At 42.5% G+C, this 20,179-nt stretch overlaps 2 protein-coding genes across 2 annotated transcripts; both read left to right on the forward strand.

The window, feature by feature from the left end:
* Window positions 1-6,921: 6,921 nt before the first annotated feature.
* Window positions 6,922-16,385, forward strand: col8a1a (collagen, type VIII, alpha 1a). Its single transcript, XM_077001408.1, has 3 exons — window positions 6,922-7,058; window positions 12,959-13,190; window positions 13,276-16,385. Exons 2-3 carry the CDS (start codon window positions 12,962-12,964, stop codon window positions 15,201-15,203), a joined length of 2,157 nt encoding a protein of 718 aa, XP_076857523.1. The 5' UTR covers window positions 6,922-7,058; window positions 12,959-12,961; the 3' UTR covers window positions 15,204-16,385.
* A 446-nt stretch (window positions 16,386-16,831) lies between these two features.
* jagn1a (jagunal homolog 1a) lies at window positions 16,832-19,497 on the forward strand. Its single transcript, XM_077001439.1, has 3 exons — window positions 16,832-16,990; window positions 17,893-17,990; window positions 18,343-19,497. Exons 2-3 carry the CDS (start codon window positions 17,902-17,904, stop codon window positions 18,803-18,805), a joined length of 552 nt encoding a protein of 183 aa, XP_076857554.1. The 5' UTR covers window positions 16,832-16,990; window positions 17,893-17,901; the 3' UTR covers window positions 18,806-19,497.
* The last annotated feature ends 682 nt before the right edge of the window (window positions 19,498-20,179 follow it).

Genomic DNA, 20,179 nt, shown 5'->3' on the forward strand with positions numbered 1-20,179 from the left:
TAGGTTTTGCAGAAGTGGCTCGTTAATAAAATATATCATAAAAAAAGACACAGAAAGCGTATCATAAGTCTCCTTATTAAAAAGTTTTACGCTAGTTTAGCGAGAGCTAATTTTTTGGCATCATTTCATTTAAACACTCAGCGTCACAAGGAGACACGTCATGCTGTAACATTCAAACCGTATGTGGTTTGCTGAATTTTTGCTTAACCCAAAATTGACTCTGACTTTAAGAACAGCTCCGTCTCCGGGACCTTCTCCTCAGAATGAGCACAATGACTGCATGGAAACCCAACGGACAAAAGAGCCGTAAAACAAAAACAGTGTTTGTTTGGTGCAAGAGTTGTGGGAAGGGCAGATGTTCCCAACCAGCAGAACGAATACAGACCAGACGGAAAAGTGATGGTAGCCGATTTTAATGCAAAAATTTTAATGACGTTAAAAAACGTGCGTTGGGGGAGATTCTTTACGTTGGTGAATACCTTCACCATCAGCTCCTTTTCTCTAACAGTTATCAGGAACACACAGTCCCTGGCAGTGCTGGGCCTGGGCACCGGCCCCGTGCTCGCATGGCACGAAATGAAAAAGAGCAAACAGAGGCCGTCTACGCAGGGGACGATCTTTAATGCCGACCCCTGTTTCACCCACCACTCACGTCGTGTAGCTGCAGTGCCCCGAGCTTCAACCAGACGCCCACTGTGTGGATTATTGCTGATTATGTTTGCATCCACGTGCGTAAACACAGATATTGTGAGTGTGTGTGTGTGTGACGGAGTGTCATTGTCCCAGGTAAACATACTGAGCATTCTTCACATTTCTTCACCTCTGTGTTACCAAGAATCCTCCTTCTCTTCCAAGAGGCCAATTTTATTATCCACAATGTATGTGTGAGAGTGTGTGTAAGTGAGGGGAGGGCTGCTTATGAGGTACGTTTTGGCTTGCAGATTCTGTATGAACCTAATTTTTATGTGGAAAGGGCTTATTATGCATAGAAAATCATCTAGTTTGCTTGTGTCTAGAAATTCCTGAGATGCCTCTAAGTTTAACTATAAGCTAACATGATCAAGAAGACAATGTAGCTGCTCATTTGCTATATGTGTTGCTTTTCCTGCAATATACAGGATATATAGAAGAGACGCCTAAGACAGTTTCTGAGTGCAAGAATGAGTGTTGAGAGGCATGTTTGTATGAGCCAGGATAGCTGTTGACCTTTGACCTGTCAGTGTAGCATCACGGAGATGATGTCATTTCTCCTCTTCCTTTCTAAAAGAGCTATTTTAAAGTCTGACTTTTCCAAATGTCCTCTGGCATTTTCCGTTCGTCTTTCATGGTTCTTTCCTTCATTCTTTCTATTTCTCCTACTTGTCAAAGTCTCCTCGGATGCATTATTTTGGACTCATGAAACCATAGTAAAAAAGACGTCAGCATAGCCATAACATACAAAGAAGTCGCTTGTCAACAAAAACTATATGGAGTCTATATGGAGTCATCCTGCATCACGTCAAAATGCCAGATCTGTCACATGCTTAGCAGACCACTGAACCAGGGCAAGTGGGTAAACACCATACTACACACCTGAATTCAGAGAGTGACCATAACACTCCCCCTCCCCAGACACACACACTCACAGACAGACAGACACACACACACACACACACACACGGGCATATGAGGAGTTTAAGGTGTGTACTTTACAGCTTTGCATTGGAAAGCCTCCATATATGTTGTCACATACAGCTGTGAGGTGTGAATCTGGTGTCTGCTTGTGTCTGTGAGATGAGATGGTCAGTGTGTATCTCCAGACGGTATCTCACCTTTCCTCCAACACACATTGTCTGCCTATATATTCAGTCACATTTCTATACCTAATGATAAATGTTATGCAAGTGCTACTAAATCGACTGGAACCTGAAACCTGGATGAATAATCTGATGAGTGATCTAGCAGTCTGATGAGCGGTCTGATGAGCTATCTGGTCTGAAGACACGTTTATCACTCTCTTGCCCACTGTTAAATGTACTGGAAGATTCATAATGACATGGGAAGCCATCTTGTGGACGTCACGAGGCTTAGTGATAGCTCTGCATGGAAATATAATGGATGAGGAATGTAAGGCCAGACATAAACTCTATTTTCATTTTCCTACGGATAAGAGTACAAGAGAGTAATACTGCGTGCTGCTCCGGTCCCTCAAGAATGAGTTTATACACACACTTGGCCTGGGTCTTCCTTCGCCCTCACCATCACCAGGCTGGGATCTACAGAGTACTGATCCATTCTAGGACATTTGGGAGATGTTCCTCATATCCTCCAAAGAATTCGCTCCTTGAATAATGGTCCAGTATCCCAATGTTGGATGACAGAATCTCAAATGGTACTGAAACTCTTAAGAAGGTAAAGGTTAGCCCTAATGTTTTTATTTGAAGCAACTTGATATTACTTGATATTGTTCGTTTCTTACCATTTATTCATATATGTTTTAAATTATTTCTACCTTCTGAATGGGTTTACCTTTTCTGAATCTACTGGTTCTTCACAGAAAATGAACAGTTTCTAGTGACAAGTGTCGACTGGAATAACAAAATCCATGATCTCGATAGGGTACGCCATGTTCAAGCTGGGAGTTTCTCAGTGCCATGGAACAGCATACATAGACATCATGTTAATCTTAGGTGATATAGGAATTGAAAGTATGGTGGAAGAAATTAAATAACTCTACATCCCATAGATGCAAATGATAGATGAGATGCTGTTGGATAATGTGTAGAACATATTCTTAGCTATAATTTGTTAGCAGAATTTATATTTTGGGAGATGTGTTGCTTTAACAAATGGAACGAAACACACAATGTCTGTGTTCATGCATGTGTTTGTGTATGTATGTGTGTGTTTGGAGGACTGGAGGGGAAAGGCAAGAGGTTAATCTGTCTGGTCTAAATGGAGCTCGACGACCAATTCCACGCTCCTCTGACAGCTGTTTCTTACACACCACAGGACAGGAGCCCACACACACACACACACACACACACACATAATGTCCAAGATTAGAATATGCGTGTTGCTTCTAACATGAGCATGTTGGTTACCTTTCCAAATTTCTGTGTCAAATTACAACCTGCAACATGACTGATGGATTTGAGAGGGCTCCTGGTAGTAACAGATGTTTTCACATGCACATATCCATCCAATCACAGACAACCCAAAGGAGCCATGATCTTACAGGCCACACAGTGTGGCACAGGAGTGTATGAATGTCTGTTAGGTTTATCATAATAGTCATAAGAGGCATTTTACTGTATCACAATGAGGATACAGGAACCTGTCCGATGTGGCTACGCTGTCTGCTCAGGCAGTGACAGAATGATGATGTCATTGTCCCCAATGCTGGAATGTTACGGGTTGTTGACCGAGGCTGAGGATTATGGGTAGTGTGCATGGAAGAACCTGAGGGTGTGAGGAAGAGCCCAGCTGCCTGACTAAGCACTTACAGCTAAACATACATCTCACCCACACACTGCACACACACACACACACACACACACACACACACAGGCTTAGACATTCTTGCATGCTTTCATACAAATTAGTCTCATTCCGAAGAGACCCGACATACCCAACATAGATATAAAATACATCCTGCAATATTCTGTTACTGGATTTCAGTCACTGCTGGATAAATAGCAAGAAAGATAAATGAAGAAAATAACAGTGATGTAGTGTGTGTGTGTGTGTGTGTGTGTGTGTGTGTGTGTGTGTGTGTGTGTGTGTGTGTGTGTGTGTCTGTAGGAGTGGTGAACTAACACTGCTTTGCAAACTGCATCAGACTCCTACTCATTGTACACACACACACGCATACACACACGCAAACACACATAATCAGTGTCTCTGTGATTATAAAAGGAGCGTTTACAAAGTTTTACAGATGAATAAGAATGACGCAGATGACGTATTAATCAGTAGTTTAAAGTCACCGCCAAATCACACCCATGTATCAATGTCCCAACCTTACTGTCTGTGTCTATAGTTACACTGTTATGTCTGAAATATTGATCTTAGCTAAGTACTGAGCACACCCTTTCCAGCACAGTAGCTATATTTAATATTTAATAAGAAGCATTAAGTCTTTTGAGATAGGTGAGGGCCCTTGTAGTATTTATTAATATGTTTCTATAAAACATTTCAATAGATCATTATTGTTTTTCATAAAATGGCACTGCATGGGGTAATCTTTTAAATAATTTCACGAGTTTGTAATATGTACTTCTGCAACAAGCATGTTTCCTGTCTATGGTTGATACACTGGACAGTGTTTATGAGGTATACCTGCACACTCCGGGGTTATTTTTACAAACACAGCAGAAGAAACCTCCACTGTCTGAACATTTTTAAATGCTCTCTGGGACTTCTAAATCTCCTGAGTGACAGGTTTAAGTCACCATGGCAATAGTTTTACTGGTGCTGAATCAGTCTGTCCGGACTCCCCAGTAGGGACAGGACCTTGGAGAACAGCAGAACCATGGTGGGGGGGGGGGGGGGGGCGGCAGACCACACACATACATACACACAATATGTGCAAATATGGCCCGAGACAAGAGAAATACCTCTAACTGAATCATTTCAGCATTCGTAACAAAACTGTGTCTGTCTGACCATTTAGTCGAGCTGTGTGTGTGTTCATGTGTCTCGGGGTCGGTGTATGTGTGGCCATACGCATGTATATTTAGAGAAGTAATGTTCTGAGGACTCTGAATGATGTGAGCTGCACTCCCTAATGGGGTCGCTCACTGTCCTGCGGCAGGTTCCTATGGTGATGGACGGCTGCTGGTGCCTTCCCAGAGTTCTCTGCGGCAGGGCTGTGGCGGTGGGGGAGGTAGTGTTCACATGGTTTTACAGCCACCACTGATCATACAGGCCCTGAACCTCCTGCGCCCCGGGCAACCAAACCAACTCCTGCCAATTTGACATAACCGACCATAAACTGTACAAATGTTTATGTGGGAACAACTGTGACAGTCAGCTGCCATGTTTCAGCACACCGCATTTATGAAATGGGGTCCTTTTGATGCGAAAACGTGTTTCTATCACACAATCAAAAACCACGATACATTCTAAGTCAAAAACGCAAATTAATTTCTCCTCATCATGGTTTTAGTGCATTTTCAAGGCTTCCTCTAATTCAGCTAAAAACACAACTTCCCCTTCCCTAAAAAAATCTTTTATCTACGTCATACTTTCACATGCATTTTTTATTCCTCTCCTCCTTGTCCACAATGGGCCATGGGAGGGAGTTTCAACCACAACAGCCTGAGAAAACAAAGGGATACGTGCCATTAACACTGCTTGTCATTTATATTCAGCAAAGACACTTGAAAAATGGGACAGTCACAGCCTCTTCTCATCCTGAACTCACCGTGCCTCGCTCTCTCACCCAGACCTCGGCTTCTCACCCCTGCAGTCAAACAAAGAAACAGATGCCGGGCCCAGTGTGTTTGGTGGGCAAACACACTCACGGCTAATTGAGTTTGGTGTGTGTGTGAGAATGTGCATGTGCACATGGGGGTGTGTGCATTACTGGGGGAAGGTGTGGTCTCCTGGTGGGTGGTGTTCTTGTTCCCCACTGCCATTGTGGTAGCCTCCGTTTTAATGGGCTGTTTAATGTTTTGCAGATCTGTGTCGTCTGGTGATGTTGATTTTAATTCGTTGAGTACTGAAGTTTTTGCGTTATTCGTAACAACGTGTTCGCCCGGTTATGAGGCGGCTTCCGGGGTCAGGCACTAAAAATTTAGTGTGAGAATGAGTTGCCTAAAAAAAGAATGGGTGTGTGAGTGAGGAAGTGATTTAAGAGCTGTACGCAGGAGAAAGTGGCAGCTGGACACCCAGTAAAGATCTCACGTTCTCTCCCACCCTTCTGGAATGGGCTACGTCCACCCTAGCCTGTGTTAGCCTTCACGGCTTCTGGTGCCTGTTCATTCATACCACACTACCGTTTACCCAGATTAACACCCATTTTTAGCCCAATATCTCATTTACTCAGTGGACCAAGAAGAACCACACAATAATCACCTCCTGGACCTGGACCTGATGTTCACATCATTCCTGCTCCAAACTCCACGCGAAATGCCACTCGTCATCACTGCCATGATTACCCAGAACCCTCGCTGCCCATCTGGCTGGCAGGGCCTGAGGGAGTGATGTTCAGGCTTGAACTACTCACCTAAGAGGTCCAGATCACAGCTGTTCGATCAGAATTGCTGCTCGCTGTTTTCAATTTCACGAGGCTGATACAGCGCTAATCGCTGGGAGATGAGGCCAGTTGGAAAGAGCTGTTATTCTGCTCCTGTTCACTTTGCTTCTCTCTGTGGTAGCTAATAATAACAGCAGAGCACTGATCAGGCAGCTACACCCCATACAGTACATCAGGCCAACCAGTTATTGGCTTATTACATCCTCCTAATAATGTGAACCCTAACCCTAACCCCAGAAGAGTTCGCTTCAGTCACCCACTGAATAGACTGTATGCAGTTGTTTCATTTTACAGTGCATACTGTAACTGTCTATAGAATCGTCTAAACTGACATTCCTTTGTTTTTAATGAGATAAAGAGGGAATCCCAGATTCACTGAATTCAGTCTCAGGATATTATAGCACTGTGAGGATGTGAGGAGGTTATACTGCAGTGATTCTGGAACATTAGATGAATGAAGCAAAAATTGAAGAGGTATAAAATGTAATCACATCCATACACTGAAAACTCCACCCTTACGCGCGCGTGCACACACACACACACACACACACACACACACACACACACACACACACACACACACACACACACACTCTCTCTCTCTCTCTCTCTCTCTCTCTCTCTCTCTCTCTCTCTCTCTCTTCTCCCCACCCCTGTACACTGACCCCTCCTTACTGATGATATAAGGTGAGTGTGTGTAGGGTGCTGAGTGTTTGGGTTCAACAATCCAGTCGTGAGGGGGTGTTGGTAGTCTGTGTGCAGGACTGTGTGTATCCCGGAGATTATTCCCAGTACGGCCTCGCTCACACAAGTGAAGGTAAGTCACATTTCATCTCACTTTCTCTCCCACATACACAAAATTCTTGTCTCACTCTGTGATTTGGTCCTATTAAACTGTAGCCTTATTCTGGTTAAAACAATTGGTTTATGCACTGTGTAAACTGGCAAATCCAGACTGTTTGCTAATAATAATTGGTATTGTGCTAATTGGATTAGTATTGGTTAGTATAACCCTAACAACATTATACATCTGCATGAAGGAGCTCCATGCTCCTTTCTACTGGAAAATAAAATGTTTATTTCGGTGATACAGCACAACACTGCTATGTGTTTTCTTTAGCCGAGTCGTTTAGATTTACTGTGACCTAGGAAGACCTGTGTGAGATCTTCACACAGGTCACGGCTTCTCCTGCTGGATCTTAACAGTGGAATGCAACATGTGTGATCTGTCTAATCACAACACATGGAAAACAACCACCCATAAGTGTCTAATATAACTCGCAGTGAAATACATGAATGAAATTTTACAAATGGATGTGAAATAAGAGGCATTTCACAATTATTGTCTTTCACAATCATCCTGATAATTACACACAAATGTCAAATGTCTCTGTTTACTGTAATGATAGAATAATCTGGCCTGTGCGATAGCGCCCCCTCTGGCCATAGGCAAAGGCCGCCATTTTATTTTTTCAATTAGCCAGTGAGCTAAGCGTGCGTGCGCATGTGCGAGGTGGACTGTGGGTTTAGAAACTAACAGAGATGGTGAGCTAATGTCCACTAGAAACAGAGAGGTGTGATACACAATATGTTGTCCAATACCTGAGTGCAGTCATTTAAGCAGCAAGCTGACAGATGATGACTGTAAACATGACGGTCTTCTTCTTTATCTGAAGGATCACGCTGACTGTAGATTACGACTCTTCCCCTGGAGGTTAAGAACACGCAGGATCAGTAAATCAGAGGGTCCCGGCTGCTGGTTATCAGGCTTGTGATTGCAGCCACAGTTTTCCACAGTTTACATTGTATCTACAGCACACCCACGTGGAGAACAGATAGCAGAGATGTGATGTTTATTTTGCTGTTGGCTGCAGTTAGTAGCATCAAAGTGCACCACAATGGCACAGACTTAGGGGATTAGGTGGACATCTGGACACGGACAGAAAGAGATGTGCACAAGTGCACGCACAACACACACACACAAGAGAGGCTAACAGGCACCTGCTGAAATTTTCACTCTTATTAAGAGTCTGCTGTGAAAATGCTCATCACTAAGTGAATGAATGACGAGACAGTCAGGACCCTGTTGCGTGTCAGGATGCCTTGGCTGCTTGGCTGGATACACTCATTACGTCTGGACATACAGACGTTACCGTTCCTATCCCAGGACTATTGCCCTCTTGGTAGTACTTTCTATCTAGCACTATTCCATCTGGAATACTAGTGAAGAAGGCACACACCCACACACACACACACACACACACACACCAAGCACGCCATTCCCAGTCTTTGCTTGATTTGTCCCAGTTAAAGCACTTATCAAAGAACAAAGAACAGTGTCAGAGTGTCAGAGCACATGTGGCTGCAGTGGTTTCCAGTGTGCTGCAGGGATGATGAATCTAGGCCTTGGTTACAACACCACGCCTACACAGAACATCATCATCATCCTCATCATCACTAACTCCTGAACAGCACATTAGTTCATTATCCAGAGCACCAAACCAGCCAGAAGTAATGTCTGCAGCATTGAAAACAGGACTCACTGTTAAAACTGTACCCTGTAAGTTATTTCAAACAAACGAATAGTCTTCCATAGATGATTGAGAATGGGATGGTGTATGTTTGTTCCAAACATTGATTTGACATGCAGAGGCAACGTAAGTGAGAGAAGACGAGATGAGAGATGAGAGAAGATGCTAATGAGTGTGTGTGTGTGTGTGTGTGTGTGTGTGTGTGTGTGTGTGTGTGTGTGTGTGCAGATCTTTTTGTCAGATTATATTTGTAGAACAGTGACCATCAAAAGATTCTTATGTGCCTTATTCTTTATTTATTCCTGAAAAACAATTCTCCAGTCGTCAGATAGAGGAAGTGGGAAAGACAGAAGGGAAAGATTCTCTCATTCATTTCAGTTAATCAATGTATGTAAAAGAAAAGGAAAAGAAGTCACTTCTTCACAAAGTTGGGTTCACTTTTTCTATTTTCTGTTTTTTGTATTATCCTGTACATGATTAATGTTTAGATGGTGTGCCACGTTGGTAATATGATGTAAGGATCATGTGCATTTTAATTTGTTTTGCTGATTAGCTTCTCTTATATACTTATATAGGAGAGTATTAGAATGTCGGAATATTTTAAATATTTAATATTTATTTTTCTAGAGAAGCCTCTAGAATTATTTCTTATATTTCTTATCTCTTCTAGCTGCTCTCATCTGGACATTATATGTTTTCATTTTGTTCCATCAGACATGCGTGCGCGCGCGCGCACACACACACACACACACACACACACACACACACACACACACACACACACACACACACACACACACGTGTGTGAGTACGTAAGAACCTGGTCTTCCCATGTGGGGTGCACTGTTCCAAGCAGGAAATGAGTTTTGTTCAGTTTTAGCAGTACTGTCATCACTGAACATATGTAGGTCAAAGGTTCATGTCTTTCCACAGCTCATAATGTTTGAGGAAGACTATGGCAATGCTGTACAAAGAGTACATCAGGATAATAAATGCAAAGTTCAGACGATTCTCCTTATCTGTATATGTTTTTAATATTTACATATTATTAAAGTTAGATTGTTGAAACTCTAGAGGCCAAATTCAGCAATGAACAAATTTTCTGGGGTAGTATCTTGTCTGTGAAACTGAAAAAACATTAATCCTTAACTTGATCAGGTTTGAGTTAGAATATAAATACTGAATAAGTCTTTTGTGCAAGTAAAAATGAAGATTCCAGCGTGTTATAGTGAGAGATTCAGGGGTACAAACTACAGTACCATACAAGATTTCTAGAGAAGTGCTACAGACAATGAAGAGAATTCTTCTGAAACTCTGTGTCTCTTTGTAAACCATGTTTATTACACTTCAACTGTTGTAAACACGCTGAAACATGTGGTGAATGTAGTCACAACATGGCCAGTCAAACACAGACACACACACATCCATGTTGGCCATCTATATTGTGACTACGTTCGGCCTGCACCTTGTCTATGGACATCGCTGCTTCCTCTTAAAGAGCCAAAAATCCTGGAGTGACTGTGGCATGCCTGTGTGAAAATCACCATTTGCCTGACAAAGGTCAAAGGTCAAGGCTGTTACTCAGAAATTCTGATTCATCACCGCTTTGCAGCTCCTGACAATCCTACATCAAAGCAAATATCAAACCTACATCAGACTAAACACTGTCAGTCTAAATCCAAATGTGAAGCAAATTTAATACTAGCCTTCAGCAAAAACATTTATACTGCAGGCAAACTGGCAAAAACAAGAATATGGAGTTCTTACGAAGTAAACTTGATTATAGTAAAACTCCCTATGAAATAAATAAATAGACTCCTTCAAAGTGTGTGAGAAGAGAAGAGAAGAGACGAGAAGAAGAGAATTTGCAGTGGATGGTTCTGGAAGGTGTTCTGGTTTGTTAGGAATGACTTCCTGTGCTGGTCATGGTGTGACATTCTCTAAATGTCCCTGTCCATTCAACCGCATATGGCAGCATTTGCAGCCCACATGCCAATACACACACACACACACACACACACACACACACACACACACATACACACAGACCTACACACACACACACACACACACACACGGACACAGACATACACACACACACACACACACACACACACACACACACACACACACACACACACACTCACACACAGACCTACACACACACACACACACACAGACTTACACAGACATACACACACACACACACACACACACACCAACGTTCAAAGGTTGGTGTATGCTGTGTCACTGGAGTGTAAGTGAAGAGAACTTCCGCTTGTCCTGGACTGTCTAATTGTATAGCATTTGTCAAATCTCTCAGTTCAGTAAAACACTTTCTCTTCCTCCCTCCCTCTCTCCCTCTCTCTCTCTCCCTTTCTGTGTGTGACCTTCTCTTTCCATCTCTCTCTCTCTCTCTCTCTCTCTCTCTCTCTCTCTCTCTCTCTCTCTCTCTCTCTCTCTCTCTCTCTCTCTCTTCTAAAGCCCATGGCTGCTCGGTCTCAATTTGAAACTGAAATTCAAAGAGAAATAGACAAATTCACAGCCATGTTCCATATCTGGCAGGAGCAAAGATGAAAGGAAATGTCACAAAAAGTCAGGCAGAAACGGGGCTTAACTACCCGCACACACACACATACACACACACACACACACACACACACACACACACACACACACACACATACACACACACACACACAGGCTAAAACAGCCTGTATTTGATCAATATTCAAACTGTGAAGAAAGCCTTTGACTAAAGAGAAACTTTTGTTGTTTGATTGACCTCTCTGTCATTGCTTCAATCACTGAATATCTTTTAGTGTTGCATATGCAAAAGGCCTCTCAATCCATCTATTTGTATTGAATGTCCTTTAATTGTAATCAAAGTTGTCTGTGTGAGGCACAATAATGTAGTATCACTTGCATAATAATAACATAATCCCAGGGTTGCCAACTCTCACGCATTGAGCGTGAGACACACACATTTGACCGTTTTCATACGCTCTCACGCCACACTTCCGATATCTCACGCCGAAAAAAAAAATCTAGTTTATTTACCTCTGATCCACATCTATGATTTAATGAGTTACTAGTTCGCTCTGGCGCCAAAACCGGCGATCGATAGATCGCGATATAATACTTAATTTGTGTCCATTTTACGTTGCCCCCCATCGCGGTGCGCGATTTCAAAATAACAGCGGATAATGCGATTGAAAAAAAGATTCCTAAAAAAAACACTTTTCAAAACAGCCCGTGGGCCGCTATTTGAGTATGGGGGGTTTACATTTTATAAAGGCATTGACATGCTGTACTCTTGATGACCACCAGAGGGGGCTGTTGTTCCAAATGTACTATAATGAGTTATGAACGGTGCTATATTGTAGGCAGGTTGTGCTGTTGCATACTTCTGTCGTTTGTCACTATCCAATTTCCAAAACAAGATCATTGCTGTTTGTTTTATTTCTTTCTTTTTAATTTAATTTTATTTTAGTGGAATCTGCGATGCAGAATTGCAGCAGTCAAAAACAGATGTTGCAGTAAAATATATTAACATTGAATTAAAATACAGTATTTAAAATATATTACTGTTCATTTGTTGAAAAAGCAACAATATGATAAAACATACATATTTGGAATACATATTTGGCAAAATCATTCAATAAAACTTAAAAAAGAAGAGTTAAAGAAGCTCAAAAATTAATTGGCACAATTAGACATAAACTTGATATTACCATTATAAATTTGAGAAATCTGCTGTTGGATATGACAAAGCAAACTATCCCCTTTGTTTAGTACCAAAAACAATATATTATTAGCATGTACACAGATTTTATTGCGTGTTAGAGTAAAAGATGAAAAATTTAACAATTGTGTCGATAGATAGATAGATAGATAGATAGATAGATAGATAGATAGATAGATAGATAGATAGATAGATAGATAGATTTGTTTATTGATTGATTTGTTCATTGATTGATATGATTAACTGATGTTTTGCTTAACTGATTTATTTTATTTTTTTTATGAGATGTCCAGCAAACTGGATACTGGCTCAAAAGTTTTAATCTAATAATATATTAATTAATAATTATATTATAAATATATTAATTATTAAAATATAATATAAATATAATTATGTTTAAGTAATTGACTGATGATGTTGCTGGTTGATTCATTTCCTCAGGCCATGGCTGTTGTTCCTCTCTTGGTGGTCTTGGTGCAAACTGCATTGCTGCCAAAAGTTTTTGGAGGGGCATATTATGGTCACAAACCACATCACCCTCAACACCAGCAACACCAGCCAATACCACACATGCCTCACATGGGCAAGGAGCTACCTCACATGCAGTACCCACATTACCGGAAGGAGATTCCACAATTACCTATGTATATGAACAAAGGCAAGGACAAAAAAGGTATGTATGATTGAGTTTAATTAATCATTCTTCAATTTATTTGTCTTGTACACAAGAAATATAATCTTACTTTTCTTGCATAAAGGTGAGACCATTCCCAGAGGTGAGCAGGGTATTCCAGGTGAAATTGGACCTCAAGGGCCTCCAGGACCCCAGGGACCTCCAGGCCCTCCTGGCCTACAAGGCAAAGGTATGCCAGGCTCTCCAGGAAATCCAGGCCCACCTGGCCCTCCGGGACTGCCTGGAGTTGGTAAACCTGGATTGCCTGGCCTGCTAGGAAAGCCAGGTGATGTGGGACCTCCTGGACCACAGGGCGAACAGGGACCTGGCGGAGAAGAAGGACGGCCAGGTATATCAGGACCACCAGGTCCCCCTGGACCACCAGGTCTCCCTGGAATCGGGAGAACAGGTGGACAGGGCTTGCCAGGACCACCAGGAGGCAAAGGAGAACCAGGCCACAAAGGTTTACCTGGACTTCCAGGCTTGCCTGGGCCAAAGGGGGATAAGGGAATTGGACATCCTGGGCCACATGGACCAAAGGGCCCGGCTGGACCACCGGGACTCCCTGGACATAAAGGACTGCCAGGAATTGGCAAGCCTGGCATGCCTGGTTTACCAGGCCCTATAGGTACACCAGGAAAACCAGGACAGCCCGGATCACCAGGCCCAGAGGGACCTGCTGGTAAGGATGGCGAACCAGGGCCTCAGGGGCCACCTGGCATTGGGAAACAAGGAGATAGTGGACTAGCAGGCCAACCTGGCATTCCTGGTGATAAGGGGCTACCAGGGCCGCCAGGATTGCCAGGAAAGCCAGGTTTACCTGGATTTGGCAAACCAGGCTTCCCAGGACCAAAAGGTGATAGAGGAATGGGAGGACAACCTGGTGCTCCGGGTCCAAAAGGAGACAAAGGATACGAAGGTCCGCCAGGTGTGACAGGACCTCCAGGACCAGGTGGTCCTTCCGGCCCTCCAGGACCAATGGGACCTCCAGGTGGCACAGGTGCACCAGGACCTAAAGGAGAAGACGGTGAAGGTGGAGCAAAGGGGGAACAGGGACCCATAGGAGAACCAGGACCTACAGGACTGCCAGGCCAACCGGGTCAACAAGGTGAGGACGGTGAGCCAGGCCCACGGGGACCGTTGGGACCTATCGGCCCCAAAGGAGAAGGAGGAGACAAGGGTGAACCTGGGCTTCCTGGCCCTCCTGGCATACCTGGCCTAAAAGGAGAAGAGGGTGTATCTGGTCCAGAAGGACCACAAGGACCTAAAGGCATACCAGGAATCACAGGACCAGGCGGACCGATTGGACCCCCTGGACCTCCTGGGCCTAAGGGAGAGGGTGGGTCACCTGGCCCTGCTGGTCCTCCAGGGGAGGGAAGTCCTGGTGCTCTTGGTCCTGTTGGTCCACCTGGTGCACCAGGTCCAAGTGGATCCCCAGGCCAGCCAGGTACCCCAGGTCCCCCAGGCCCTCCAGGACCCCCTGGACCATCAGCCCTGTCTCCTGACCTGATGGGTGTCCTGCCTGAGATGGGGCCAGCCCTTGATGGAGTGAAGGCTAGTGGCTATAAGAAAGGAAAGTACGGAGGTGGAAGTGATGTAATGGGTGCCGGTGGTTTAGAGATGCCTGCTTTTACTGCTCAGCTGACCACGCCCTTCCCGCCAGTTGGCACCCCAGTGGTGTTCGACAAGATGCTGTACAATGGCAGACAAAACTACAATCCCCAGACAGGAGTGTTCACCTGTGATCTTCCTGGAATTTATTACTTCTCATACCACGTGCACTGCAAGGGTGGCAACGTATGGGTAGGTCTGTACCGAAATGGAGAGCCCTTGATGTACACATATGACGAGTACAAGAAGAGCACTCTGGACCAGGCGTCGGGCAGCGCCGTGGTTCCTCTACAACCAGGAGACACGGTTCATATTCAGCTACCATCTGACCAGGCTGCTGGACTCTATGCAGGCCAATACGTTCCCTCTTCTTTCTCTGGCTTCCTTCTCTACCCCATGTAGACCAACAGAGACCCAGAGAGAAGGAGGATGTGATAGAGAAAGTCACAACCAGGGGAAAAAAGAGGAGATGGATGATATAAACTGTTACACATGTTACACTGTTACACATTTTTGTAAACATCAGCAGAAACATCCAGAAACAGGAGAAACAGATCCAGGGACTCTACACCTGCCAAGCTCATACACAGATGAAAGGATTGTATCAAGACACCATATCACCTGTACAAAAATTCTACAGACAGCCAAATATTTGTTTCAGGCCTTACAACACAGAAGTTTATACAGCTATGATAATTTAATGTATTAGTGTATTTGTTTAACACATTTACCCTAATGGAGTTTGAACTTTAGTGCGTTTAGGACACTTGGAATAATTTCCTATTTTATGACAATGTGCCATATATAAATCGTAGTGGCAGCTGCCTACTGATGTCAAAGCAAACTTATTTTCAACAGTATGAAAATTCTACATGAATTCTTACCACGTGACTTTGTACTGAAATATATTGAGATCTTACGCAAAACGTGGCAAAGTACCTTTCAAGAAAACATGTTTTTTTCTTTATAACTAAAAGTACTGTTTTTGCACGTCCATATTTTCAAACATGTGCTGAGCAAAATTGTGGTTATAGAATGTACAATGTGCATGTGTGTGTATGTGTGAATGTGTGTGTGTGTGTGTGTGTGTGTGTGTGTGTGTGTGTGTGTGTGTGTGTGTGTGTGTGTGTGTGTGTGTGTGTGCACGCGCACTTGCGTCTATGCACATAAGACAAGAGTGCATACTTCGTCACAACCTGCTTGTATTTTGTTACCCTTTTTTTGAGAGAACCCCTCCCATCCCAAACTGCAAGAGCTCACTTGAAAACCACTGTTATGTAATCTCAGATGTGACGTATGAAATGTGATGTTTGAATCTGAGCCCCTTTCACACACTCACAACCATGTGTTTCATCTCACATCATGTGCATATTCATGCATCTTCAACCTTTTACAATCTCCTTTACAGCCTTCGACATTTTTTCAAAACATACATGTAATATGTATTTTTTCACCTGCTCATGCTGACTACTGATTGGTTAATTCAAATGGAAAAAGGGCTGGAAAAGGAAAAACAATGTTTTCAATGGTTCATGTTGCCCCCTTTGCATAAATTGTGCTAAAATTATATAATCCAAACAGAAATTTGAGCGTTTTTATTGTTACCTTTGTTGTCTTTTTTAAATAAAGGATTTACATCCATAACAATGTGTATTTTCCTTTAACAAGTAACCAAAAACGTACGAGTGTAAAGTGCAAAAAATATGAAAGTTCATTTTGGTGAATATGTTACCAAAAATATGGTAATATATTATAAATATTATAATATGGTAAGATGTTTTTTCCACTAAATCAACCAGGTATTTTTCCATCAAATATCTTGTGAAATCAGATTAAATGTTTGCTGGCATGTTTGCCTTCACATAAACGTTTTTGAATATAAAAAATATATTTTATTGCAAAACTGAACAAAATAAAAATATATCTGTAGTAATATTTAAGATAACAGTGTAACAGCTCTTGGTAGACATATAACGGGCTTGCCCCGTGAAGTAGCTGCTCGAACCAGGATGCTGCGAGGTCAAACCGCATCACTTTAGGGGCGGAGAGCTTTACTACAGACTTTGCGTTGCGCATGTGCAGAACTGTCTGCCTCCATTGACAGAAACGCTATTGTGCCGCACCATCTCACATTTCCTCAGATTTATCTTCTACAGCCTCGGCAGTCTTCGTGAACATTTCCGCAAGCAGTAAGTAGCATTTTCGCATTTATTAGTGTGTCACGTCTCGTGCTCGTATAAACAAGAACAGTAATTTAAAAGTCTCTCCGTTTAATCCATGAATGTGTGGTGCGCACACACAGACTACGATATATCCGTCCTGCAACACTATGCCTGCGATACACATTAAACTTGCTCCAAACACCAGAAGTGTGAACGACATTCAGCAGCATGCCATGTTCCTTCAGTTTGAGATACTTGTGTAGGTAACATATAAAAACAAGCTACGCTTCATCATTTCAAAATAATCTACGCTGCTGTGTCATTTATAGCCCATATGTGCTACCCAGTAGCCAGCTGTGTAGTGTTATTTCTAATATCTAGATATACAACATTTCCTGTCAAATATTTTTTTACAAAGTATGATTAAGTTCAGCTGCCTTTTAATGTGGCACGAAACGTTTGATAAAAGTCCTGAATTAGACACTGTTTTCCTGTTGTTCCTCTATATAATATAAAATGTCCTTGGGAGGTTCATATAGCTTTAATGTCTTTAAATAGCTTAGTTTAAATAGCACCTTCTTGTCCAAATAAGATACTCAGTTACAAATGTGATGTAATTTCTATCCACGGGCACCATATTTATGAGATATCTATATTTGCTCTTAAGTGGAAAAAAGTGTCTTATTGATTATTTTTCCACTTAGGGTGTGTGTATGTGTGTGTGTGTGTGTGTGTGTGTGTGTGTGTGTGTGTGTGTGTGTGTGTGTGTGCCCGCGCGCACGCGTGTGGGTGTGTGTGTGTGTGTGTGTGTGTGTGTGTGAGTGACAATGCTACTGATGTACATCACTGCACCTTGCATGCGTTATAGAGCTCGTTATAGAGCTGTATGTGAATTTTTTGGCACTGGTGAGAAATGTCATTTTATACAGGAGCTAGTGATGACATCACGGGCAGGGCCACGAGCAGCAGGGAGTGATGGGAGTGACTTTAAGCACAGAGAGAAGGTGGCGTCCCACTACCAGATGAGGTAAACTGCAACAAACCTTACAAGATCTGTTCTTATTCCTTTTTTAATCAGATTTCTTGTCATTGGATTCCAAAGTATATGGGAAACAGGATTGGCCTGCTTTCACTGAGATACATAATTCAAAACTGTTTGGGAACAGCATGCTATACATATAATAATTAGATACATGTGTGCGGGGTTCCGTGATCTAACATCTGTTCATTCAGAGGGAGCAATGCTCTAGGCATGTTTAATCAGTTCTTACTATTTGATCTCTTTTCTGCCTTTGATTTAAACAAAGATAGTTCAACAGACAACAGCGTCAGCTCCAGAGGCGTGATCACGCACTCAGTTAAGTCTTGCTCTGTTGCAGTGCTTCAATGAAGTCCGAAATCAAGAAACTGACCCTCGTGCACCTGATCCTATGGGCGCTGATAGCAGCCCAGGTGACCGTGTCCCACCTCAAGCTTCTCTCCCACGACGTGGTGGCGATGCCCTACCAGTGGGAGTACCCGTACCTCCTCAGTCTGCTGCCCTCCCTGCTGGGTGCCATGGCCATGCCCAAAAACAACATCAGCTACCTGGTGATCTCCATGATCAGCGCCGGCCTGTTCTCCGTGGCGCCGTTGATCTTCGGCGCCATGGAGATGTTCCCCGTGGCTCAGCAGCTCTATCGTCATGGCAAGGCGTACCGCTTCATCTTCGGGTTCTCCGCCGTGTCGGTGATGTACCTGCTCATGGTGGTGGCCATCCAGGTTCACGCATGGCAGATCTACTACAGCAAGAAGTTACTGGACGCTTGGTTCAACTCCACACAGGAGAAGAAGAAGAAGTAATGGAGGCCACATTATTCTGATATGCTCACCATTCAGACATGCATGGAAATATAAAAAGGGATTAATCCGCGCGTCCCCACACACACACACACACACACACACACACACACACACACACACACACACACAAAATTAGGCTGTGTTTATTTACAGCTTATTGGTACCACCTTTAATATACATTATTATATGTAATCCATCAAGTTATTGTTATGTTTCTACTGAATGGGGGACTGTTGAGTGTCTACTGAGATGTGCTCTATGGAATATGTGTGTATGTTTCTGAAGAGTGTGTACGCGTGCCTGTAGAATATGCAACATAAAGGCCATTGTTGCGTTGCATTATACTGTTCCACCATTTCATGGCCTTTTTACCTCACTGGTCTTTCTAATGCTATGGAAATAAAATACGAGTAGCATTATTTAACAACATAGTAATTGTAATGTCTTTCAAACTGCTGATGTAACAACGAGGATATGTCTTTGGTTTATGTAAATGAGATAAAGTGCTGAGTACCTAAGGACTATGTATTTAGTGCAGTTGGTGATGAATCAGTCCTAAGTATGTCATGTAGAGATACTGCATCTACAGTAAACCCAAACCAAGTGGTGTGCAGCATACACTAAATGTTGCTGGCAAGATTATCCATTTAAAACCTACTGGTGTAATACAGATCAATATGAGAAAAGTTCTTGTTTATGGTTGATTGTGATGATGAATTGGAGCAGAAGGCAAGACCTGTCTGTGGAAACCCAATATCTTCAGGCCAGGTCCAGTTCTTCAGGTCACACTCGCAACTGCCAGTCTTGTGTAAATTAACTATTGTGTACAGTGGTTTTAAATGGGTTTACAAGAAACTGTTGGCACCTATCCTCAAGGGATCCCCAAGACAAAAGGAAGACATCAGACTGACAATTTAGAAACAAGTCTGAGTTTCAAAATAGTTAAACAGTATGGGATTCAAAATGATGCAAAATACATACATCATGTTTAAGGTGACTGAGAAAAGTCATGTTTGTCAAATATAATCTGACATATACATTCAACCAAGTAGATTATTAACTTCTTATATTAAAAATAACAATATTTTGATATATGAGCATTTAGAATTAAAATATAGATAAATAGATCAAATATGATTTGCAAACAAAAAACTTCACCTGGCACACAAGCAGAATAAGATTAAATAAGATTTAAAACATATATTTTAAAATAAAAACAAAAAAGATCTGTGTACCCTAAACCAGATTTAAGGGTTCACACTGATATTCCTGACACTGATATCTCCTGCCCAAGGTGCTGTATTCAATAATCATGTCACTTTATCTTGATTTATGTGACTTTACAGAAGTATAGTGTTTATTTGTTAATGCATT

Source organism: Brachyhypopomus gauderio, chromosome 4, assembly GCF_052324685.1.
Source record: "Brachyhypopomus gauderio isolate BG-103 chromosome 4, BGAUD_0.2, whole genome shotgun sequence".
NCBI classification, from domain to species: Eukaryota; Metazoa; Chordata; class Actinopteri; order Gymnotiformes; family Hypopomidae; genus Brachyhypopomus; species Brachyhypopomus gauderio.